The sequence below is a fragment of the Myxocyprinus asiaticus genome, chromosome 16 (genome assembly GCF_019703515.2).
Source record: "Myxocyprinus asiaticus isolate MX2 ecotype Aquarium Trade chromosome 16, UBuf_Myxa_2, whole genome shotgun sequence".
Classification (NCBI taxonomy): Eukaryota; Metazoa; Chordata; class Actinopteri; order Cypriniformes; family Catostomidae; genus Myxocyprinus; species Myxocyprinus asiaticus.
The window spans coordinates 24,171,964-24,199,633 of NC_059359.1; the positions used below are offsets into that span (position 1 = coordinate 24,171,964).

Sequence of the window (27,670 nt, forward strand, 5' to 3'; positions counted from 1 at the left end):
AAATAAGGACTGGGGCTGCCTGGCTCCAAAAGAGACAAAAAGCACCATAAAACCATCGTAAAAGTAATCCTTATGACTTGTGTGCTTTTAACATAACATTGCATTATTTTTTTTATCAAAAGAAGTGCTTTTATTCAAAATCCTGTGGTTATAAAAAATACAAAGTGCTCCACAACAGAACATCACAGATGTAAAATATTGCTTTGTTGTTATTATTATTATTTAATTAAACATTACAATACAATAAACATTTAAGTAAACGCTACATTACTATACAGTAATAATATATTGTATTATTTTTGCCATTTCACACGTCCATTTAAATTAAACTTTGAAGAGGTGTTTTTAGTGTATGAGCGGCTGGCTACACACATTAATTTTGAAGGGCGCAGCCCATGCAGATTATATATTTATCCAATTAAATTGCAGCATTTTGTGGTTTAATAATCACACTAGGACTGTGCATTCAAATATTACGTTTCATTCCAAATATGTCTTGACATTCCATGTTTTATAGCTTATGCCATTTTAATGACTGGATTTAGTCATTCCGTCCATGTTTTTCGCATCGCAGAAATCATACGGCCTACATGTGGTAACGTGGTAATGCACTGTAAAATTCCAGGTTTTCCAGGACGTGTGGGAACCCTGGTGTAAGGAACAGGCTGAATTTTAAGTAATTATTCACTGAAAATCTTGCTTGACAGCCGTGGTCACTGTTTACTTTGATTGTATGGAAGAGAGCAGCCTGCACATTCTGCTATAAATAACTTTGTATTACACAAAGGGGGGAAAAAAGTCATATAGGTTTGGAAAGACAACAGGGGTTTTGAGTGAACTATTCCCTTAACTAATATTTTCAAAATTAAAGAAAATAACGAAATGGAACACATTATGAATGGTAAAAACTGCAAAGAGCTAATTCAATTAGCATCAAACAATTCTCAGAAATTACCACATTTATTTATTTATTTACATGTTTTTGTGTCTGTATTATAGGGTGTTCAGTTAAGGTGCATAGTGCCTCAGTTCTATGCACTGAAGTGATTTAACCAGATTGTTTCCCCACCTAGGTGAATTGAACCAGGTGATTTAGTGCTATAGTGGGAAAAAAAAAAAAAAAAAATCACCCTGGGCCTTGATGTTTGCTGCTGAATGATCCTGCTGTCCCTGACTGCTCTGCTTTCCACTTTCTGTGCAATTGACTTGTAAATTGCTCCTGTAAATGAAGACTGCCAAACAGCTAACAGAGTCTGTATAGAAGCCTTGTCTAACACACTAGAGTTTATGGGTTTTTTAAAACTCAAATATTGTAACAGCAGAGCTGCTTATAGCTCTCAAACCAGCATAAATAAATCACACATAAAACACTGCAACTCTGTAACACAAATTGCTGAATGCTAAAAACCACTAAAAGGACCTAAATCTAAAAGATTAAAGATTAAGCTCTTGTTTTGACTGTACGATCAATATAATATTGCATGAATATTTACGGAGACCACATAGAGCCACCCACATTGCAGCCGGACAAAAGAAGGTACAAAGTTTTTGAAGTTTTAAGCCTCCATGAATTAAACAGATGGTGCATTCAACAGAGAATCCAGTGTTTGCAGTAAAATACTAAACAAGTATTGAAGTTCTCTTTTGGTCACTCTTCTAAATAAAAGCTACACTATGTTGCTTCTAAAGGGACCAACTTATCATACAAACTGTTTGGAGCTCGGCCAACGGTGCACATAAAAGTGTCATATTTAGCTTGTGTGCTTGTACGATATATAAGGAGAAGTGGTTCTGGTTTCGTTATAAAGTATGGATGCTCAACATGACTCCCAATTTCAATAGGCTTAACACAGAGTTTCCTTTCAGCTTGCAATCCCATGTACAGACACGCCAGACCAGCTGGCCACGCAGGGTTCTCTGCAGACACCCAATTCAGAACAGCAGCACAACTTGAGAGGGGGCATTTTAAATGCTAAAAAACTGCTTCAAGAATATTTTCTTCAAGAATTGCTTATTTCTATAAAACACAAAAGGTGATTTTTTTTTTAAGAGTATTCTATCAACTCTTATAATGAAAGTGAATGAGGACTGGAGCCGTCAAGTTCCAAAATAATTTTTTTTTTTTAAAAACACCAGTATGTGAGTATTGTTAAAGTGGTTCATACAACTTGTGCACTATACATCAAGTGTTCTGAAGTCATACGATGTCTTTGTGTAAGGAACACTCGCAAATGTAAGTCATTCATTATATGTAAAAGAGTGGCCAGGATGTTCTTCTCTAAAAATTCATCTTTTGTGTTCCATGGATGAAAGAATGACGATGACAGAACTGTAAATTTTGGGTGAACTATTCTGCCCTACAAAGGCAAGACACAGTTATTATGCCAACACTCAAACTATGAAAAATGGCTTCAAAGTTTTCTGGTTGTCTAGCCAAATGTGGATTATAAAATAGCCACACTCTGTTTTCTCTAAATCTGATTATAGTTTAGCCAAACCCATACAAATTAGATAACCAATTAATCGGCCATTGATTTTAAACCTCGTGCAACCCCGTGAGCACATACGTGGATGTTGTATTTTAGCTTTGCTATATGCAATGCATAATTTTAATTCATTTAAACTGACTGATCTCAGTTCAGGAGACTCTGTGCTGTCAGTAAAGAATTAAACTTTTGACATATCGAGTCATGTGACAAAACAACATGGCGCTGATCACAGCTGAGACCAGTGCAGACAGACAGCACACTAGAGGTTAAGTCATTCACTAAATAGGGAGCATCCTATAGCTCTCTATACAGCTAAGTGCATTCACTAAAATCTGCAAAAAGCTGCAGATAATGTTTGGACCACTCAACATGTTTGGCAGACATGGGACAATGTTAATCAGTACATAGATTCAGAATTTATAATGTATAATTTTATTTGAACATGTTTGGCAGTTATTGGATGATGCTGGCCATTACTTTGAATCAGAATCAATTATGCTAATTTTGGATGTAATGTCTGTAATATCTCAAAAACATGAATAACCAACACTCCTGGAAACAAAATAAACTTGATAAAAAAAGACTTTCTATAGCTTGATATTATTTAAAATTTCACAACTTAGTCCCACTGTCCACAAATGTTGCCATCAATTTTTAGGAAAACTTTTTTGTTTTTGGCATATTTATTATGTGCTACTAGCTACAAATAAAAAAGGAAATGTAAAATGCACACATTTATCAATTTATAGAATGTTAAAATCTTTCCTTACTATGACAGGCACAGACACAGAGGCAGCTTATTGTTCAACCAAAATCCCAATACAAACCAGAAAAAATTACGTTTGAGGAATAAGGAATAAGGTTTATTATTATTCACAAGCCGACGGAGCACATTTCTATGTACTCACATTTTTCTTTGTATGCCCTTGCCTTCAATTTAGAACACTTGATTTATTTAAGCAAAATAACAAAATAAGCGTTGAAGTGAGGATAGAAACATGGATGATATTGTCAATGATGAAAGATTTAGATACAGCAAATACCCACAAGGTGATCAGTGGTTGTTTTTATTTCACTTCTAGAGGCTGCTGTTATACTGCAGAACCAAGCCATTTAAATGGTAGAAGCCTACAGAGGAACACGGAGGAAATAAAAAAAACTTGGCAACTATTGGCATACATTTTTGCCGATAACCAGTTAATCAGTTAAAATCATATATCGGTCTACATCTAGTACAAATTTGAGTCTATAAGAGACCCAATTTCAGTTCTAACTCAATTTTGACAAAATGCACAGTTACTGTGTTTTGCTTTTGCAAGGCAGTATTCCTTTAAACATTTGAGATTGAAAATCTAAATTAAAATATTCCAGATTTCCAGCTATATTTTCAGCACGCCCAGTGTATTCTAGGTGTCCAGTTGGACTTTGAAACCTCAGCGTGGTGAAGGGTATATGGTGGTAGTATATCCAGAGCCCCTCAGACATGCATGGAGGATGTGGAGCAGTATTAGATGACTGCAGTGTCAGATTACACTGCAGATTTTGCTGAGTGGGCAACAGGGTCCGGTTTCAAACTCAGAGACACAGAAAGAAATAGGTCAAGAACTCGGAAGACAGAGGATGGAGTGCTGTTTACCACAGTAACAAATCAAATCTGTGTCCTGTTTTTATCTGTTAGCTAAATTTAGGATGAGCGAAACAATTATCCATGCATTTTAATAAAGCATACCTCAAAGGGATAGTTCACCAAAAAAGACAATTCTGTCATCATTTACCCTCATGTTGTTCCTTCGTTACTCTCTGCTGGTTTTTCATGACAGAAAAAGCATGAAGCGCAGCCATATCAATTTTAAACGCTTTTTTAAAGCAATCAAACTATAGCTAAGACTTACACTATATTGCCAAAAGTATTCGCTCATCTGCCTTTAGACGCATATGAATTTAAGTGACATCCCATTCTTAATCCATAGGGTTTAATATGACGTCGGCCCACCCTTTGCAGCTATAACAGCTTCAACTCTTCTGGGAAGGCTTTCCACAAGGTTTAGGAGTGTGTTTATGGGAATTTTTGACCATTCTTCCAGAAGCGCATTTGTGAGGTCAGACACTGATGTTGGACGAGAAGGCCTGGCTCGCAGTCTTCGCTCTAATTCATCCCAAAGGTGCTCTATCGGGTTGAGGTCAGGACTCTGTGCAGGCCAGTCAAGTTCTTCCACACCAAACTCGCTCATCCATGTCTTTCCATGTCTTTTTCTTCACTGGTGCGCAGTCATGTTGGAACAGGAAGGGGCATCCCCAAACTGTTCCCACAAAGTTGGGAGCATGGAATTGTCCAAAATCTCTTGGTATGCTGAAGCATTCAGAGTTCCTTTCACTGGAACTAAGGGGCCAAGCCCAGCTCCTGAAAAACAACCCCACACCATAATCCCCCCTCCACCAAACTTCACAGTTGGCACAATGCAGTCAGACAAGTACCGTTCTCCTGGCAACCGCCAAACCCAGACTCGTCCATCAGATTGCCAGATGGAGAAGCGTGATTCGTCACTCCAGAGAACGCGTCTCCACTGCTCTAGAGTCCAGTGGCGGCGTGCTTTACACCACTGCATCCGACACTTTGCATTGCACTTGGTGATGTATGGCTTGGATGCAGCTGCTCGGCCATGGAAACCCATTCCATGAAGCTCTCTATGCACTGTTCTTGAGCTAATCTGAAGGCCACATGAACTTTGGAGGTCTGTAGTGATTGACTCTGCAGAAAGTTGGCGACCTCTGTGCACTATGCGCCTCAGCATCCGCTGACCCCGCTCTGTCATTTTACGTGGCCTACCACTTCGTGGCTGAGTTGCTGTCATTCCCAATCGCTTCCACTTTGTTATAATACCACTGACAGTTGACTGGAATATTTAGTAGCGAGGAAATTTCACGACTGGACTTGTTGCACAGGTGGTATCCTATCACAGTACCACGCTGGAATTCACTGAGCTCCTGAGAGCGGCCCATTCTTTCACAAATGTTTGTAGAAGCAGTCTGCATGCCTAGGTGCTTCATTTTATACACCTGTGGCCATGGAAGTGATTGGAACACCTGAATTCAATTATTTGGATGGGTGAGCGAATACTTTTGGCAATATAGCATATTATCGGACAAAAGTGCCCTACTGTAACTCCATCGGGACATGGCTTGTAAAATCGGGACTGTCCTGGATTTATCTGGACACCCTATTCATGTATGACTTTCTTCTGTGGAACACAAAAGTAGTTTAGCAGAATGTTTGAGCTGTTCTCTTATATACAAAGAAAATGGATGGGGACCAGGGGCCATCAAGCTCCAAAACAAATCAAAATACATAAGCACCATAGAAGCATCATTTGAGTAGTCCACATGAATTGTGTATTATATTTAAGTTTTCTGAAGCCATATAATAGTTTTGTGTGAAGAAGAAACTGAAATTTAAAATCATTATTCACAGAAAATTTCCTTAAATATCTTGCTTGACAGCTATGGTCACCATTAACTTTTGTTGTATCTTAAGAGCAGCTATTCAGCTATAAATATCTAATTTTGTGTTTCATGGAAGACAGTTGTACAGGTTTCGAAAGACATAGTTTGAGTAAATGATGTGATGTGCATAGTGATCTATTTCTTTAATACAGTTCTGATAATTATGTGTTCTTTAATGATACTCTTATTAGATGTTTCATAACATTTATAAGAAATACCCTGTATATTGCATATTGTGACACTATTTTAAATGATTATCTGTGTGCCGCAGATCTTAACTTTTGCCCTTATGTTGTGTCTTTGCTTTCAGGAATTCACACATGTGTGTAGACAGATGTGCATACCTTGTGTTATATGGATGGCATACAGCAAATGTAGGCAATCTGACAAAGTGCTGTGTATAGACACGGCTCATTAACTGTATGGTGTGGAGAGAGGCAGGACCATAACTCACCTCGTTGGGGTCCTTAAATGGGAACCAAATGTCCGCCCTGTGTGCTACTGGCAGTGCAAAAATACACTGAAATCTATACAGACTACACAGTTAAATGGATTGTAAATCGCTATTTTGAGTAAAAAGGATTACAAAAGACAAAGTAAAATAAAGTTTATGAGAGTAAGTGTGTATGTGGTTACACATAGACTTTAACTGTTAAATGGATGATGTCACTAAGTGACTGTTAAAGGGATAGTTCACCCAAAAGTGAACATTCTGACATCATTTACTTACCCTTGTGCTGTCCCAAACCCTTATGAATTTCTTTCTTCCATTGAAACACAAAAGGAAATGTTAGGAAGTATGCTAGCCTCATTCACCATTCACTTTCATTGCATCTTACTTCCGTACAATGAAAGTAAATGGTGACTGAGGCTGTAACATCTCCTTTTGTGTTACATGGAGGAAAGCAAGTCATATGGGTTTGGAACAGCACGAGGGGCAGGTAAATGATGACAGAATTATCATTTTTGAGTGAACTCTCTTTAATATCATGTGCGTGACTGTTTCAGAGGTGCAGGTACCATGACCGTTGGCAGTGCATTTGTTGAGTGCTTTGCTCTTGCGTGGAGTAGACTGTAAGGAAGTAGGGGAACTGCAAGCAATGTCTTCTTCGTCTTCCTCATCCTCTTCATAATCTACATCTTCATCATCTTTAGCACTACCAAAGTATGTCATGTTGCTGGGCAATGCAGCAGAGCCTGAGCCAACAAGAAAAGAGAAGGCAAAATGAGGGAGGATCATGCACAGAGAGAAAGAGTGAGAGAGAAATAGAGAGCAGAAGAGAGAATAGAGCAGGACAATATGGATTTTTTCTACTTGTCCTGTCAACATTTTAACTGGCCCAACCACAAAAAATAATCAACTTTATTTTTAGAGACATAATTGTATATATGCCAGAAAGAATATATTTCTTGCTAATATATTAGGCTAATATACAATATATTTTAAGTACTGGTAGACATTAAGTTCCTTTAAAAATAATGTTACAATAATAATGTTCACAATAATTTAGGTGTTTAACCAATAATAAGCATTAATTGCTGAAAAACTTTTTTTTTATGATTTTTCCAAAAAAGTTTTACTGATGCTCCCCAACTACCACAAATCTTTCGCACGATATCGACACATATATGGTGACATATTTAAATCAGCAGAATTCACAACAACAATGTTCACTGCATCATAGAAAAAAAAAAAAAAGTTAAGTTTGCTAACATAAAGACTAGAGATGCACCAATGTATAGGCAAAACATTGGTATAGCCGATAATTAGGCCTGATTATTTCCTGACAAAAGGGGGCAGAAAAATGCTCCTATTGTGTGTGAAAGAAAATGTGTAGAATTACTTTGAATTAGGTAACAATGACAGCTGAGTTGCAATTTTTAAGCTTTGCCCTGCTAGAATTTCACAAGTTGGAACTACCCAACACAATTAATTTTACCATTCACCTTACAGCTTAACAAAACATGGAATATGATTAGTTAGTTAAAGCTACTTTAGCTAAAAAGGGACAAGCTTCACCATTCAGAATTCAGTTAAAGTCAGTTAAGAATATTTAAAAAATTAAGAAATCTAACCAATTTAATGTGAGCCTAACAAGAGGCTATTAAGAATTCAGTTAATTTAAGAATGTTAATGTGGGTTACTAATGTGCTTTTTGTTTAAGCATTTTGTTTATATCTGAGAGACATTACTCTGCAACATGGAAGATATTTAGAAAAATAGAGAATAAAGTAGGGCCGCACAAATTAATCGCAATAAAATCGCGACATGAGCGTGTGCAAGCTGCAATGTTATTAAATTTTTACTCCAAATTCTGTTAAGTTTAATTCGCCATTCTAAATGGTTCACATCTTTTGTACACTGACAATATCTCGCCAATCATAATTAGTGTTGGGTATGTTTTCAGTGTTCTGGTTTTTCTCTTCCGATCCGATATCTGAAATCACAGTATCGGCCGATACCGATCCCAAGCCGATACCATTGTTTTTTTATTCAGTTTAGAATATCTATACCTCACTGAGTGATGCTAATTATATGTTTATATTATATTATTATTATTATTATTGACTTTTAGAATTTTGAATACAACAGTAATATATTTCAATCGTGCACCTTTACCTTTAAAACCCTCGTGCTTTTATTTTGACATTCTGAACTCTCCAGGAAGTCCTGTATGTGTCTGCTTGTAGGCATGTTCACAGGAGTTTAATTGGCTTCTTATTCAAATTCTGGTAAAAAAGCACCTCCAGTGCCGTTCTAAATGCATATTATAAGTGAACCGATCTATTGAGCATCTACATCCGAGATGTTGTTCGTGAGTAGGGCTCAAATATTGCGCACAGCGTGAAGGCTAAAAATAGCCGCGAGAGTGTTTGTAAACAGAGCAGTGCCATTCAATAACGCCCTGGTGCTGCACGTGCATATTATATATTTACTTATAAAACACAGCCTTTTGTGATTCACACAGCTATTGCACGTCTTCAAGTGGCTTTGAATAAAATGCACGAGTCATATGAACTGCTTTATTGGCGTTTTTATGGTTCTTTTATGTCATTTTTGGAGCTTGACAGGAACGAACATGACTAACACACAGTATCGGATTTGGATCGGGCTCGTCAGACCAATTCCTGATCCATCTAAAAACGTCAGTATCGGAGCCGATATCAATCCAGGTACCGGATCGGTGCATCCCTACTAATTACTTAATTGAAAAAATAATCACATTACTAATTATTTTACTTGTAAGTTACTTTCTAAAACACTAAATATTGTCCATTTTCTCCTTGTTCATTGTTGCACACCCTTCAGCTGTCACAGAAACGCAAACAGACGTACATATCAACATATCAGTTCACATTTGAATTGTATTACACATAAATAATTTTTTTTTTTTAAATATTTGTAACCCAAGTAATGTACTTAAAAATAATTACTTTCATTGAAAATTAGTAACTGTAATCTGATTACAAGAATTTAAAATGTAATTAAATGACTTTTTGTCCTTGAAAGTAATTAGATTACAGTAAATAATTACTTTGTAATCAAATTATACTCAACACTGATCTTAATGCAGTGCTCAAAAAAGATAACAGTAAGAAAACAGAATACAAATCGGGAAGGTGAATAAAGAAGAAAAACAAAAAGGCACAAAGCAATAACCGACTCTTATAATTCATACAAAGACACTTAAATAAATTTTTGAAAGTAAAATGTGTGAATAAGGAAAAACATTTGCTAAAATCGTAATTAAAATCGTAAAACCTATCTTTTTGTACATATTGCACAGCCCTAGAATAAAGTTATTAAAATGTATTTCAAAGCTGTTATTATCAACGATTTGAAACAATGTAGCATTGAAAAGTACAACCACCAAATCTGTATAGGCAAATGTTCTAAATTGTGTCACTGCATCCTAATAAAAACACCATGATGAGCGAACGTAAAATAGAGTGGCAACGCAGCACTGGCCCGATAGACAATTGGTCCCATCAACAGGCCCAAAACTCTCAAAAACTGTCCAACTGTATTGATGAGCCCTGCAGATACAGTAGTAATGGCCGGCAGATGAGACAGAAACAGACCTCTACATGCCTCAGTCTTCCCCATATCTCTCTTTGATAAAATCCTGATTGCCCTTAATCTGTCAAATGTGAGAAGTTTCTCACAGTCTTTCCCTGGGGCAAGAGGGCCCAATAGTGTAATTAGTAACTAATAGTAACTTCCTAAAATTCTACAGCAAGTATCCACTGCGTCAAGATACTGATGCTCAAATTGGTGCAAGTGAGCATTTGTATTCCTGTGCAAAGCTCCATATCCTGTTTAACAACACTGTCCCAGGCAGCACTGCGTGAGAGAGAGAGCAGTTAATTGTTGATATGGCAGAGTGGCCGAATCCAGCGCTTATCAAGCCTGCTACTGATCCTCACTGAAGGGTCCTGTGCACACAATGGAGTTCCTGTCCACAAGCTTTATTCCACAGTGCCTCAGTAGTCATTTATTTGCACCAGAGTCACTGGGTCCTTGGTGCTTGCATGTGTTGTAGCATGTGATTGTGTGCATGTGCGAGAGAGACTGCGTGTGTGTGTGAGCACATGGGGAGGGGGGTGGTATGGAATGAGGCCACCTAGTGAGAGAGGAATGGAGAGAGGAGAGGTTGTCCGGCTGCTTTTCAACCAATCCGCTTCCCCTAAACTATTTTGTTAATCTGAAAAGACCACAATAACCAATAGAGTGTTAAATTAATACTGCTACCTGGTCACATTCATTTGGAATCAATATAAATGATCTAAGTGAAACCTAATTAGAGGCTGATTATGGATGAAGAGCTATAATTTCCAGGTGAAAGGAAAGCTGGGCTGAAAGGTGAAAGAAAGGATCTCTGGGCCACCAATTTACTTGGAACGGCTCTTTAAGCCAGTCCTCTATCATCAATGGCTTTAATGAGTGCTCCTGGGGGCTTTGAGTTACTGGCTATCGTTCCCAGCTCAAGAGGTAACTGAATGATTCTTCGATGCGCTCTGATAATACCTAGGTCTTATGGGGGTTTAGAAGAGCCAATTCAAATACGAATATTAATGAACGTGCAGTGATTTTTTTGCATAATACTACACTACACAGTAATACTGATGATGATCTGATATGATGAAACGGTAACACTTTATAATGAGGTTGTACATGTTAACACTTGTGTTCTAATGAAGTAATAATGAACAATACTTTTACAGCATTTATTAATATGCTATTAAGAATGTTAATTTCTTCTGTAAGAATACATTAGAAACATTTTACAATAAGGTTGTATTTGTGAACATTAGTTAATGAAGTGGGTGTTATGAACTCACAATGAAAGACATATTTACAGTATTTATTAATCTTAGTTAATTTTAATTTCTAGATATACTAATACATTTTTAACATTAAAAGCTGTATTTGTTAACATTAATGCATTATGAACATAAAATAAACAATAGTATATTTAGAAATGAACATGAACCAAGATTAATAAATACTGTAAAAGTATTGTTCACTATTAGTTCATTATACCTACTGCATTAACTAATGTTCAAAAATACAACCATATTGTAAAGTGTAACTGTACATTTTTAAAAGATGTATATTTTAACATTAGTTAATGTGTTACGAACTAACATGAACTAACAGTGAACAATATTATATTTATAAACTAACATTAACCAAGATTAATAAAACATTATTGTTCCGTATAAGTCCACGATATACATACAACCTTATTGTATTGTTTTTCAACTCTAATTTTCACCAATTAACTTTCATTATGCACAATGTAGCAGAAAGGCTTCTGTGTTTCCATTCTCTGAATAAAGTATCTTAATATGTTTTGAAGGAGTAGCAACATTATGACACCTGACATCCTATAATTGAAATCTTTCCTTAAGAATTTGCTTGAGGGTCTATGAGTTTAAAAGCCAAATCTGTTTTTATGTCTGTCCCTTGTGGGCTGATGGTGAATGAGTGAGTGATTCAGAGTGTGAGAGAGAGAGAGGAGGGATTTCAGTCCTTTTACTTGGTTGACAGCCAAGACTTCCACTTTAATCAGGTGCAAGTGAGTGAGTATATTGACATGTTGAGTGTATAGAATACACCTGATTTGGATGCCATGATTTAACATACGCATTTATGAGAGACAACTGAGAGAGACATATTATGGATTGTGTCTTTCAAGGGATAGTTCACCCAAAAATGAAAATTCTCTCATCATTTACTCACTCTCATGCCTTCCCAGATGTGTTTGACTTTCTTTCTTCTGCTGAACACAAACAAAGATTTTTAGAAGAATTTCATTTTTGGGTGAACCATAAATATACCTGAATAGGGATGTGTAGAACGACATATTTTCTAAATCAACTAGTCGTTGGGTTGTCTAAATGACAAGTTGAGTAACTGGTCTTAAGGAAGCTCTGTATAATTATGCTGATTTCGGGTTCACCTTAACGTGCATTCTTGCGTTATCAAGACAGGAACAAACCTCAGTACACAAGGGGTCGATAGAGTTACCTTCAAAAGTATATGTCATTAAACTAGATGTTTTATTATTCAGGTAAGTTGCTAAAAATATATTAAATTTAACTTACTTGCTCAACAATATTCTCTTCAAACTGTTGCTACACATTAACAGTAGTTTGGCTTGAAAGATAAAACTCACATAGAAGCGGACAGTTAACACACTAATCGCACTACAGCCCTCCTTTTCGCAACATTGAGAATGCAACAAATACTTGCGTTGTGTTATGAATTGCGGTCTGACACTTTCTGAACTGCAACAATGCATAAAATAGAGCTTACGTAGCTAGAAGCATCTGCGTTTATGTACTTGTGTAGAGTATGTTTCTTTAAGACATGTTCAAATGGGATGATTTTAAAGCCACAACTTCTCAGAGAGGGTTTTACAGTGCAAACTATCTTACAGCTAAAGCACAGCATGCTAATTAAAGTACTAAAAAATATTAAAACCTCACTAATCGACAAGTTGATTTTTGGACATCTAGTCAGCCACCATGACCTATGCCTACACCTGACCTTAAACTAACAAAGCAGTATTTATATTATCAACAGATTCATGAACACTATAAAATAGGATTTTGAAGACAACATTGCCATCTGAGTTATGGCTGATGACATACATTAAATCAGTCATGACTTATGTAACACCAAGAGCTCTGGTTATATTTTAGAATCCATCAACTGATCCACAATGCAGCTCTCAGTACCAACCCAATATTAAAGAGAGATTCACATGATGATGGGGACGAATGAGACTGGGGAAAAATGTTCTCATTTACATTCTTTATGTCTGAAAATCCATTAGCCCATTCTGCCCTCAGCCAAGAGTCCATGGCAAATCTAATCAGTCTGTTTCCTGTCTTTACACAGCCATGTGTGTGCCAGAAAAAAGAGGGAGAGAATAAGAGAAAGTTAAAGGGATAGTCCACCCAAAAATTTAAATTTCCAGTGCGGTCCTTTATGAGTTTCTTTCATTGGAATACAAAAGGAGAAAAAATGTTAGGGACTGACAACCTCAGTCACTATTCACTTTCATTGCATCTTTTTTTCCATTCAATGAAAGTGAATGGTGACTGAGGCTGCATCCCAAACATTCTGCCTAAAATCTCCCTTTGTTTCTTTCTACGGAAGAAAGTCATACGGGTATGGAATGGCATGAGGGTGAATAAATGACAACAGAATTTATTTTTATTTTTTTTATTTTTATTTTTTCTCGAGTGAACTGTTCCTTTAACAATTTTGCAAAGGAGCTTGTGAAGTGCAAGGGTATGGGCAAGAGGGAATAAGAGAGAATATGAAGTTAACTCAATTTCTGTCCACTAAGTTTGTTCAGCTTTAGACTGCAAGTGAAAGATGAGAAGAAAAATATGATGAGGGACTGCAGCATAAGGTCGGCACATCACTTATAGCTGTCATCCATCTAGATTGTAGTAATATTATCAGTGGTGCTGATCTCTCTCTCTCTCTCCCAACTTATACTACACATACATATGAAACCCAATTAAGACTAAACTGGCTTGAAATGTGCCGTTTGCTCGACAGATGTTCAGATAAACACATCAGCGTGCTCTGTGGTACCTGGAATGTTTTAGATTTGCGGATCTTCCTGTCTTTCAGGAGAAAACAACAAGCAATCTGCATCCATATGGCAGACTCCTGTATGAATAGGAGTTTATATTGTAGAGCTGTTCAGCCTGTAGTCTAATTCCGGAAGAGAATTAGTATTTTCAACACTAATATTTGCAATACTGACTAGCTGACTGTAAACTATCCCTTACATATTACCTCCATTGATAATGTACTAACAATAATAAGGGTAACAATTGGCAATAAGTTGAAAATATACTGACTGACAAATAATCTTCAGAGGTAAGACATATCTTTAACACCAGTGTGATCAGAAGAGCCACAAAAACAAGATATGGTCAGCGAAGGCCTTGTGTTTGTGAGGGCAAATATACATTAGTGTGTCTGAAAAGGAAAGAGAGGCAGAGAAAAATTGACTTAAAGAAAGAGAGAATGATTGGGGTTTAGAATAAGCACAGATTTGGGGTTTCTAGGTAAAGACTGAGGTTTAAGCAGAGTGCCATGGGACAGACTTTAACTCTGATGTACACTGGGAAATCATCCAAGACACAAATACTGTAAATAACGGCAGCACACATGAGAGAGTCACACAAACGTTTGCCAATAATAACTGAGACTCCCAGATGAGAGTTGAATGTGTGCTGAATGTGAGTCAGTATACATTTTAAAAGTCGAGTGAGTGAGAAAGATTGAGAACACAAAGAAGACGAAGAGGGAGAGAGATTGAGTGGACTCACCTCTAAGACAGAGAAAGGTGAGGAAGTCTTCAGTTTTGGGTTTGCGTTTAGTGAGATGGTTGAGCAGGGCGGGAGGGCTCGGGGGCATGGCCTCCAGCACTTTCAGCGGGGTGGCATTGGGAGAACAGGGATGAGACTGAGCAAACTTCCTCTGAGCTTGCAGCCTTGGCCTGGTGAGAGAAAGTTAACAAGATTGAACAAATCATAAACTCTTAATACTGTTTAAAAGGCTGAATCCTGTGAATGGCCAACATTACTTCATGAAGCACACTGTGCTATTTATGAATGACAATAAAGTTTGACTGATGACCGATATGTACCAGGGGCTGAATTCACAAAACATTGTAAAGAAAATAATTATTCTTAACTACAATTTTGTTCGAAGATTTCTTTGCTTTTCTAAAAGGTGTACTTTAAAGGAATAGTTAACTTAAAAATGAAAATTCTGTCATCATTTACCCTTGTGTCTTTTTTAAAACACATATGACTTTTTTACGTCTAAGAAACACAATAGCAGTTATTTACAGTAGAATGTCCAAATGTGTCTTTTCCATACAATGAAAGTGAATGGTGACCACAAGCAAGTTTTTTAGTGAATACAGACCACGTTTACATGCACTTAAGAAAATTGTTTATTCCAGGGGTTTTGCATTAAGCTTCATTTCTGAAACGTCATGTAAACAAGAACGCTAATTTCCTTACCCTGCTTAAGGGATTAAGAGAAAGCGGTTTAACACACCTGGATTTCTCCCAGAGAACACGGCATAATGTGGCCATGTAAACACATAATCAGCGTTCTAACAGGTTTTTGAGAAGTGCACATGTGCGTGAACAGACCGGATAACAAACGTCATAGGATAAAGCCCAACAACAATTAAACATTTCTGAGAGTACAGTGGGAAAAGCACATACTGCCATGGTTCCGTCACTCTGTCAGTCTGGGTTTTTGTCGCCTGTTGCGTGCATCGCGTGGCATTTGCCTTGCGATGTAGTTTTGTTTAGTGTGAGAGTGCGTGGCATCGCTTTGTTTGGTGTTGCTACGCATTCTCTCGTCTTGTTTGCCTGTTGGCATGGGTGTATATTGCCTTATTGTCTTGGCGTTGTGCGCTCATGCAATTCGGGTGTTTTGTTGTCTTGTGATAGCATGTGACTTTGTTTTGTTTCTGTATCGCTGCATGTCTCTCTGTCTTACGTCATACCCCCCCTTGTTTTCCCATTATTAATTTATTAGTCACACCTGCCCTGTCTTGTTAACCTCTTAATTTCTCTTCCTATTTTAGTCTCCTCATGTTTGCTGTCCAGTGCCAGTTCGTCTTGTTTCCAGTCTTGTGATCTAATCGGTCCTGTATGTGTTTTTGGTCATTCCTTGTTGGTCCTGTTTCCCAACCTTGTTCCTGTTCGGTCCAGTTGGTCCTGTGCCTGTTTACCTTCTTCCCCAGCCCGGATTACTTCCTGTGTCGTTTTTCCCCGACAGGGCTGTTTATGTTTGATTTTCCTCCTTATGGGAGTTTTGGTTTGATTTTTGCCCTTTTTGTTTGTATTCATTTATTTTAACTCTGCATTTGGGTCCTGAGCCTCTACATTCCTGACACATACACTATAAACGATACCCATTTTTACACACCAATGTAAAATATCGACTGTCACTCACGTCTGCATTTATGCGCTCATACATTGGGGGATGCCTAAAGTTTTAAGAAGAGGTAAACCCCACTACTGAAGCGCAATTCCAATGCAGGTCATGATAGAAAGAAACAAACACTGAAACAACTCTGGAATATCTGGAAATAAAAGGAAGCAACGAGAAATAAAATAGCTTAGTCTTCCTCGGATCCCATGTTTGTTATTTACACAAGCGTCATGGGGAATTTATGTTGCTGTGGAGAAAGCTGCTTACTGACCGAGCCGCATGTAAACGGGAGTAAAGAGTACGGCGCTTATACAGAGCATGTAAACTGGAACGCTGCTTTCTCACAATATGCCGCTTTCGTGCAATAAGCCGCTTTCTGGTGTCCATGTAAACGTAGTCAATGACTTCAGCAATGATCATTAGCAGGTTCCTCACACAAAGATATTATGTGGTATCAAAAGATTTGGAAAATAACATACAAGTCATACTGGCTACTTTTATGATGGTTTTGAGGTACTTTGTTTTCCTTTTTGGAGCTTGACAGCCCCTGGTCCCCATCCATTTCCACTGTATGGAATAAAGAAGCTTGGACATTCTGCAAAACAATTTCTTTGTTGTTCCACAGAATAAGTTCACAGGAGTTTGGAACGACATGAGGGTGAGTAAATGATGGGTGACTATCTAGAGCTACAGTACTTACTGTTTTGTTTTTTGTTATCTTTCGTTTGATTGGTCATGTTTTCTTTATAGAGACCAAAAACCAGTTCACAAACCAGATATTCAAAAACCATAATAATAGTGATACAGTAAGGCACATAGACCATCAGTGAGAAAATCGATGTACTGTAATCTTATGGATGAACTGCGGGGGGAAGCAGTTTGGCCTGACAAATAAAAGCTCAGCAAAAAGTCTGACAGCGTGAGTAATTTTTCACTCTTTTCCCTGTTGAAAAGACCAGCATACTTGGTCACCAGCATAAGTTTTGGATGTTGGTCCCCAGCATGGGATGGAGGTCTCCACCAACTAGCTTAACCAGCAAGACTTCCTTGGTCGACCAGTTTCACCAGTCAAGTTTTGCTAGTAAACAGGCTATACTAGTCTGGTCCACCAGCTAGACCAACACTAAACCAACGTTACATTGTTAGTCTTTTCGGCAGGGTTCTATAGTAATTTATCAATAAATTTTATAGAGAGGGGTATAGAACTATTAATTATAACATCTCATTTAAAAGGATAGTGCAATCAAAAATAAATTCACCCTCAAACAAAGATTTTTAGAAGAATATCTCAGCTCTGTTGGTCCTTTCAATGCAAGTGAACGGTGATCAGGTTTTTCAATCTTCAAAAAAGAAGATAAAGTCATCATAAAAGTAATCCATAAGACTCCAGTGTTTAATCCATGTCTTCTGAAGTATAACTCCTTTTTCACTGTCCATCTTGCCATTGCAGTCATCAATCATGATTTCATGCTCGATTACACTTCCTACTGCTTGGCATGCGCAGAGCGCTAGATGCCACTATAGGAAGTGTAATTGAGCTTGAAATCATGATTGCCAAGGAGACTGCTGTCATGATGCAGAGTGAAAAAGGAGTTATATTTTGGTCTGTCCTCACCCAAAACCAACCGGATCGCTTCAGAAGACATTGATTAAACCACTGGAGTCGTATGGATTACTTTTATGCTGACATAATCTGCTTTTTGGAGCTTTAAATGCCTGATCACCATTCACCTGTATTGTATGGACCTACAGAGCTGAGATATTCTTCTAAAAACCTTTGTTTGTGTTCTGCAGAAGAAAGAAAGTCATACACATCTTAGATGGAATGAGGGTGAGTAAATGATGAGAGAATTTTCATTATTGGGTGAACTAACCCTTTTAGTGATGCCTTGACCCCGATGCCTTGACCTGTTGTCAAACCTGTTATTTTCTTGATTTTTAAAGTACATGCCATATACAACCAGCACATTTTCTAAGCACTCATTCAGGATGACAAATTAACACCATATACTGAGCTAGAAATCTTAAATATCTAAGAAAAAGTTAGTAGCCTCACCTCTTCCTGACAGGCCCCTCTATCGAGTACTCATGGCTGCAGTCTTTGCTCTGAGCTGCATGTTGCTTCCTCTCTGACTTACAGCTCCCAGCAAACAGCCCAGCTTTAGCTCCCAAACCATTCAAATGACCATTCACAAAGGAGCCTGTGAAAGGAGATGGGATTAAATTTAAGCAACAGGCATATACACATGTGTACAGAAGAAAGAAAAACATCCTCCTCCATTATTTTTCCTTTAACATGTATGAAATAAAGTTGTTTGGTCAATTTTTAAGAGTACACAAGCATAAAGATGGCTTCAAGGCTAAACACATATAGACATGGACTAAAATCCACAAAACTTTTTGTAAGCAAGAGCCACAAGCATTTTTGCCTTGACAGTGTCCTGCTATGCTGAAACCTTATTTTATATCAAATACAAATCATTTGTCTTTCATCTTCCATGTCCTATAAACTTGAGAATAAAAATATCAAATCTATCATCGGGACTCTATAAGAAACACCAACAAATTAAGTCTGTAAACACTGCAATCAATAACTGCACAGGATGATGTGTCATCAGTGGCAGACAAACATTTTCTAGAATTCTGGCTGGTGTCTTTTAATTACAGAGAATGCACAAGATTCTCTGTATTGAAGTCTTCAGAAAAGAGATGCTTTTCATTTTAAATCAAATTCAAACCAATCCTTAAGTGTGATCTACTGAATGCATATACAGTAGGTGAGCTCATGAGGTGTTCTGTCATGCCCTTCACATTCTAGATGATGTAGTGCATGATACAAAGGCAGGCAGGTCACTGAGTTCACCCCATTAGAGTGCAGTGATTTAAGCAGTGAAAGCGCTGCACAGCCCCAGCAAATGAAACCCATACAGAGAGGGCATTATTCAGGGCATAATTTCCTTTGCTCACTCATTTTCAGCGCAATCATGGCAGAACAATATTAATCCTAATGGATCATTGAGAGCCTGGGGAAATAAAGAAATGTCCCACAGTGCCATGTGGTTCCCTGAGTGTCACAGCTAGCTGCAACCCCATGAGCTCAGTGTCTGAGGTAAAAATAAGTCATCAAATACAGTGCCAATGCCAAGGCACTTTTAAAATAGCTCATGAGAAACTTACTCGACAGAATAACTACACTTTCAGAATTGAACAGTTAAAGGCATAGTTAACCCAAAAAATGAAAATTTGTCATTATTTACTCACCCTCATGCCATCCAAGATGTGTTTTTACATTCTTTCTTCTGCAGAACACTAATGAAGATTTTAAGAAGAATATTTCGGCTCTGTAGGTCCATACACTGCAAGTGAATGGTGGCCAGAACTTTGAATCTTCAAAAATCACATAAAATCTGCAAAAAGTAATCCATAAGACTCCAGTGGTTAAATCCATATCTTCAGAAGTGATATGATTGGTGTGGATGAGAAACAGATCAATATTTAAGTCCTATTTTACTATCAATCTCAACCATTAATCAGTAGATGGCAATATGCACAAAGAACGCGAACTGCCAAAAAACAAAAGAAGAAGAATGTAAAAGTGAAAGTTGAGATTTATGATACAAAGTGACTTAAATATTGATCTGTTTCTCACCCACACCAATCATATAGTTTCTAAAGGTTTGGAAGATTCTGAAGATGGAATTAACCACTGGAGTCTTAAGAATTACTTTTATGCTGACTTATGTGATTTTTGGAGCTTCAAAGTTCTGGACACCATTCACTTGCATTGTATGGACCGACAGGGCTGAGATATTCTTCTAAAAATCTTCGTTTGTGTTCTGCAGAAGCAAGAAAGTCATACACATCTGGGATGGCATGAGAGTGAGTAAATGATGAGACAATTTTCATTTTTGGGTGAACTATCCCTTTAACACGCTAAGGATATGGTTGCCCTAGCAATTGAGTTCGGTTAAATCAGAACTAGATCATCTCTGTTAGCATAAGTAAATTCAAAACATTCAATGCTGTTTTTTTCTCTCAAATAAGAAATTTACCCATCCTTATACCTATAAACAGGCTCTAATGGTGGGCATGGTTGCAGCTAAGAAGGTAATACTTTTAAACTGGAAGTCTCCACATTATAGTTGTTTTAAGAGATGATTGAAATAGATGGTCTTTATCATTCAAATAAAGCAACTGCATTTTAGCGAGCATAGCTCACAGAAACTATTTGAATCTATATGGGGACATCTCTTGGATTGTTAAGAAAAAGGATTAATAAAGTAGTGTTTTGTTAACTTTCCCCCCTTTTCCTCCACTGGGTAAATAATAAATATAAATCATTAAATCTAATTATTAAATAAAATATTTTAAATAAGGATTATCTCATCTTTTACAAGGAGAATAACTGGAGATATTTACTACTTGAACATCAAAGTGCACTAATGATCTCCATATAAGATATCTACTTAGCACCTCAAGTGGTATCTCAAGCAGTCCTTCTCGCATATTTTCAATATATTATAACAAAACTTAAAGGCCACGTACACACTACAAAGTTTCGGAAGTGATAACCACATTTAAATGCGGAAGTAAATCCCCAGTATTTTCATTCCATGTGTGTACGATACAGGACGGATTCCTGCAATTGAGATAATTGACAAGTGATAACAAAAGCAATGCTGCAGCATCTTATGCTTGTGAAACATGAATGCCACCAGTTTAATCCGTTTTGTGTTCGCTGTTTTGTGAATTGCTGCATTTTGTTAAACCGTGCGCACGCTCTGGACTGTATTGTAAAGATTACTCTGAGACCACAGGGCTGATGAGAGAAACTACAGATGAGAGAGCCAGTCTGGAATATATGATTGAATGAAGACACATACCTCTGTTTGTGTGATTTGCACCAGGAGAAGACAGACACATCTCACACACGCCATTAATCACTTCATTAACAACTAGTTGTTCAGTTCAGTTCCGTACACACTGCCTGGAATTTTTGAAAATGTGGTTGTCTACCAGTACTTGAATTTTTCAGGAGTTAATTCGGTAGTAAAATGCGGTTGTCACTCCCATATTTTATCAAACAATTTGCGTACAGAAAAGGTTTAATCACTAAAAGTTGTACTGACAACCGAATTTAGCTGCAGTGTGTACTTGGCCAAAGACTGCAGTCCAGTGCATGCTAAGGTATAATAATCAAAACATACCACATATCATCTAAAGGGTTTCAGAGTGCCAGCTGAAAGCAGCATCAAATCTTGAGAGCTATAGAAGTGAGTTCTTTGCTACAGCTGTTCTTAAGGTCAGCATTCTTCAATAGTCTAAAGTACTAAAGCCACTGCCCTGGAGACCCACAGGGAATTTCACTGGCACCATGAAAACATCAGGCTCATTCAACCACAACATACCGCAGTACTCTAAAACTAAAATCTGTGGATGATAAAGGTATAGAGCTGTTCAGTTTGCCATCATAAAACCCAGAAAACAATTAGCATTTTCAAGCCATGCGGGTTCCCTCAGGAATTTCTAATGGGTTTTTAAAATAGCGGTTTTGGATTTATGAGTAAAATAAAGTCTGTGGTTACCATTGCTTGAAGAGACTTTCACGTTTTGTCCTACAAAAGAAATTACACACAGTCATACACTGTAATAAATTTATGTCGTTTTCACAGCATTATTACTGTATAATGAACAAATGTTTACTGTAGAACTTGTATACACCATGTTGCTGTAGATCTGCAAAGCATCATGGTCAAATTTCTTTGCCGGGTGAATTCTAAAGTAAATATATTTTTCCTGTGAATCACAATACAGTAATTTTGAGCCTGATTTTTTTCAGCAGTAGAAACAATAATCTGTCTTTGCTGATGGTACACTTTGCATTATTTCCAACACAGACGTTTTCTAGTTTTTGTTATCACGCAGACAAAGGAGGACCCAACATGTTTATATCCTCCATAACATGAACAGTTACACAAATGATCGGAGTATAACGATATGCTGATGGCCACCTGCTTTTCTCCACGCTATTTTGTTGTAAGAGCTTACTGACAAGATTCCACACCTTCTTCAGCCTTTGACTTCAGCGAGGTGACTTTGCTCATTATTTTGCAATGCTACGTTAATTTAGCACAGTTTCCTCATATAAAGTTACCTGTGTGTTTAACTTTGAGTGCACTGGGAGAGAGAAGTAGAGAGAGGCACCCTCCTTAGTTAGTAAGCTGGTGTGCATATTATTACCAAAAGAAAATATTTGCACATGAAATTTTGATAGATTTTGTTATCTGGTGACATTTAGATGATAACGTCATCAGTTTGGAGTAGGAGTAACATTATTGGATAAAAGTTAAATTGGAATTGTGTGTGTGTGTTGGTGTGCTAGCTAGCTCTGTTTGGAGAAGCTTGTCACTCGTTTTTCTCTTGCTAGCTACCGTGAGGCATGGGTTACCAAGTACCGAAGCAGGCCGAGGCGAAACAAAACTCAACAAAACTCAACAATGGGTAAGATTTTTTTTTCTTTTCTTTTTTTTTTTCTCCCCTTTTCTTCCCAATTTGGCACGCCCAATTCCCAAATGTGCTCTAAGTCCTTATGGTGGGGTAGTGACTCGCCTCAATCCGGGTGGCGCAGGACGAATCTCAGTTGCCTCCGCATCTGAGACCATCAATCCGCGCATCTTATCACGTGGATTGTAGTGATGGGAAGATCGGATCATTTTACTGACTTGGATCTTTGAGTCTCATTCAGCAAAATGAACGATTCTTTATTCAAGTTATTTCGTTCATTTGAGCAGAATTAAATAAAATGTTACATTTTCAATAGCCAAATATTATAGTCCCAATAAGGAAAAAATTATAATGCAGCCAAGGACAAATTATGAGAAACAGAAAGATTAGTTAACCTCTGGAATCTTCTTGTCCGAGTTGCTCGTTCTTTTGTCACGTGACAGCCGTATACGCTCTGCAAGAATGAACGACTCGGACCAGATGACTCGAGAGGTAAACTAACCATTTCTGTTTCCTGTGTGAGCAATGCATAGCGTATACGGCTGTCATGTGACAAAAGAACGAGCGGTTTTCACATAACAAACAAACAGAGGTTGCGCAATGCGCACAAAATGAACGAATCACTCTCTGAGACTACTCGTTCTTCTGAGTCACATAAAAGATTCGTTCAAAATGAACGAATCGTTCATGAACGACCCATCATTGGTGGCTTGTTGAGCGCGTTACCGTGGAGACCTAGCGCATGTGGAGGCTTCATGTTATTCTCTGCAGCATCCATGCACAACTCACCACGCGCCTCACCGAGAGCAAGAAACACATTATAGCGACTACAAGGAGGTTAACCCAACGTGACTCTACCCACCCTAGCAACCGGGCCAATTGGTTGCTTAGGAAGCCTGTCTGAGTCACTCAGCACGCCCTGGATTCGAACTTGCGACTCCAGGTGTGGTAGTCAGTGTATTTTATTTGCTGAACTACCCAGGCCCCCGAAAGTGTAAGACTTTTAAACATCACAACATTTTTGATAGGACAGGGACTTGGTGGATGTATTAAACTCCCATGGAGCAGCAAATACCACTATATGGGTAAGAATCCAAACTATTACTGTTTTTCTCCTTGGCTAGGGTAATGTATGATGTCTTTTATATTTACAGATTTTTTGTCAGGATAAATCAGAGTAAAAATCAGAATAAAGTACAAATCAGACAAAGCAGAGTAAGTGCGCTTCCAAGGTCCAGGTGTGTAGAAGGACTGGCAAGATGGTCCAACGAAAGAATGAGTCCCTCAGTTCACATGTGGCAACGTTCATCAGGGACTTCATTGAGTATGACTGGCAGAATAACTGATACCAAGTGAGACTGTTAATTCATTTTTACCTTGAATAATTTCCAAAAAGACATTACTCTAGAGTTCAAGTTTATTTATAGACCTTATTCACTGTTACACAGAACACAGGGCGGTGGGACTTAATAGTGCCCTTTTGTGTGTGTGTGTGTGTGTGTGTGTGTACCACTGTACCATGCAACTGACCTTTTATGTAGTGTTGTCAGTAGTAGAAACATATTGTGGTATTTCTAATGGAAAGTAATGAGTCAACAAAAATGGTCATAGAGCCATCAGTCTTGCCTATAAATTTCTACATTAGAAACTAATCTAAAGACTCCAGCCCTGGAAGAAGTATCCAGTTCAGGAAGAAGAATACAGTTCAGGAAGCAGAATCCAGTTCAGGAAAAATAAAGTCAGTCTTAGTCATTTTATTGTTTAAAATTCTACAGTTTGTGGTTCATATTTCATTTGTATTTTTATACATTTCCACTTTTAACTGAATATTATAATTGCTTCCAGTGCTTGGATTTTACTTTTTTGTTTGTAAAAATTACTTGAAAATATCAGGTGTGGCAGAGTTGTCTACAAAGTGATGTTTTAGTGTGTTTTTTCACATTGAATCAATGTTACTAGGATACATGCGACGGTCAGCGAGTCTCAGAAAGCAAATGTAAAACAACAGATGACTTGCACACATCTTTATGATTAACAGCTCCTTCCCTTTGTTTTTTCTTTTTCTTTCTTTTATATTTGTCTCTAGAAGTACAGTCAAATTAACTAAAACTCCTCAAACAATAAATCAATCATTCTAAAACTCTCTAAATATGCATGAAAGATTAACAAAAGAATTCAGGCCATGCAGTTTACATAGTCAGGGTACCTTGAACAAAGAGGAAGGATTTGTATGTTCAGGAAAGTAGTGTTGTTGTTTACAAAATAAAAAATGTTTACAAAATGAAAAATTATATTTATGCCTAGGTATTTTCACATTTAAAATGTTGAAAGTTGAACGAATGTATCCAATAAATGTTATTTTTGTGACAAAAACAGTGTCTTCATTTTACAGTAAGTAATTATTTTACAGTTATTAATGTACAGAATTAAAATGAATGCAGTAATGCCTGTTACAGTAGTATAATATTTGCTGTGATAAATACAGCATCCTATTACTCTGATGACAATTACAGTACTGTGATTATTACTGTAATAACAATTACAGTATTTTATAGGTACTGTGATTCAATTTACAGTAAGCATACTGTGTAATGTACTACAGCAACTTACTAGCTAATTGCTGCCAGCCAGTTACTGTACATTTCAGTGTACCTCAAACATGTGTTTTGAAACCATTATGTGCTTTAAAATGTAAGTCAATAAAAAGATCCTACATGCAGACAATGGTTGTCCGATGAATTACACGCCATTTGTCAAGCATGTAAACAGTTTATGTGTATGAAGAATTACATTTACTTTAGCGTCAGCTTTATTAAGATTATGTATTTGTCCCATTATTAAATTCACAGTAGATAACAACAAGAAATAATTATCATTATGAATATCCTTCACTGTTCCAACACTGACCAGAAAAGATGAACACTCACCATTAGCTATTCCAGTGCCATTCTCCACTTTGCTCTTCTGCACTCTCTTAAACTCTTTGAGGGAGAGGTAGAGCACCCTGCGGACCACTCTCTCTTCCGACCACGGAATCCCATCGTTATCATCCTGCAGAAAGCAAATTACTGTTAATATGTGAGATCTAAAAATGAAATGGATTACCCAAAACCACATCACAAAAAAATTCCCAGCTGTAGAAAACCAGCTAAAACCAGCCTACAGTGGTTTACTGGTCTTGGCAATCCATCAAACTGGTTTCCATTGGTCAGGCTGGTGAAAACCCGCTTGACCAGGATGGAAGACCAGCTAAACCAGTGAAGTCCATCAAACCACCTTAGGCTGGTTTAAACTGGTCTTTACAGCAGGAATGTGCTCTCTAACAGAGAATGAATTAATTACTGTAAAATGTATTATTAAATGACAAACACTGAACGCGAACAAGAAAGAAAAACCTCCCGTATAGTGAAACCAAAGAAAAGCTCTACGGAAAGAGAACTAGGCTATAAATAGCACAGTTGGCTGCCGCTTCTCAATCCCTGAGCAATCAGCCAGAACGTGTCAGAAGCCTTTTATTACTGAATTCTCCAAAAGCAATCAAAACACACTCTTACTGTAAGCATAAAATTTTACAGATTACACAGATTACCTAATGCGCTGTAGTAACACATCTTCTGCAAGGTAGCTGAATGACGGGATCTCACTTTTACTCACATTTCTGTCAAAATGTCAAAAGTCTTTCATCCAATCTTTTACATAGTGCTACTGTTACAGTGTTAGTTCAACTAAAAATAAAAATTGGGTCATTATTTATTCGCCTCTTTCCAAACCCGCAGTACTTACAGTATTTTCTTCCATGGAACAAACACACACAAAAAAATAAATTTTAAAGAATCCTGATGCCTCTTTTTTCCCATAGAATGAAAGTGAATGTTGACTGAGGCAACAGTCTCTCTGTCTCTCCCTAACATTCTACCTGACAAACTCCTTTTGTGTTCCACAAATTAATGAAAGTCATACGGGTTTGAAACGGCACAAGAATTTTTATTTTTTGGGGAGCTATTCTTTTAGATCTCATTAAAGTGATGTCAGTAAATGAGGAAATATGCAGCCAAGCCCTTGTTGTTCTCTTACGTTTCCCCTAGTCTAGCCTTGCCACGAAATTACCCACCAAGGGGCCATCCACAAGGGAAACTATAGATTGGTGAACACACTTCCAAGAAAAAAGAAACCCAAACAAATAGTGTTTTAACACCATGAACTAATAGCATTCACCTATTTACACAGTTTCCTATATTGAAGTGAAACGAGTAAGGTGGTGGGTTAAGCCCTCTGAAAGCAGCTCTACAGCATGACTGGCCAGGGGCCAAAAAGAAAGGAATGCTGTATAGTGAGGAATCTTTGCTCAGACACCACCATTGGACAGTTTTAATATTTTACATATTTGATATATTGTGAGAACATTTCCCACCTACAGACTGTCACTACAAATCTATCTTCACACATACAAGTTTATCTTTAGATCCTGGGAGTTAGTCTTCATAAGCTTGAATGCCCCTTCCCCCCAGTGACAGTGATGCAAAATACTTGAGATGATTAGGATGATGTGAAGTGCTTGACCTCGGCTTAGGGCCTCCTCATGGCACACGAAGAAAGTGCCACTCTCTAGGGAACTTCTAGTCACCATGGAGACAGTCTTCCACAGGTCTATTGTGGCGGTCATGTGAAAGTCCCTGTCAGG

General features: G+C 37.6%; 1 protein-coding gene across 1 annotated transcript in view; it reads right to left on the reverse strand.

Annotated features, from left to right (window-relative positions):
• The window catches only part of LOC127454049 (protein Jumonji-like), a 60,656-nt gene that overhangs the window by 17,305 nt on the left and 15,681 nt on the right, over nucleotides 1-27,670 (reverse strand). Inside the window, exons 2-5 of the mRNA XM_051720984.1 lie at nucleotides 25,917-26,040; nucleotides 18,542-18,686; nucleotides 14,856-15,025; nucleotides 7,011-7,187 (exon numbers count right to left, since the gene is read on the reverse strand). Of these exons, the coding sequence (XP_051576944.1) occupies nucleotides 7,011-7,187; nucleotides 14,856-15,025; nucleotides 18,542-18,686; nucleotides 25,917-26,040 (616 nt within the window). The remainder of the gene's footprint in view (nucleotides 1-7,010; nucleotides 7,188-14,855; nucleotides 15,026-18,541; nucleotides 18,687-25,916; nucleotides 26,041-27,670) is intronic.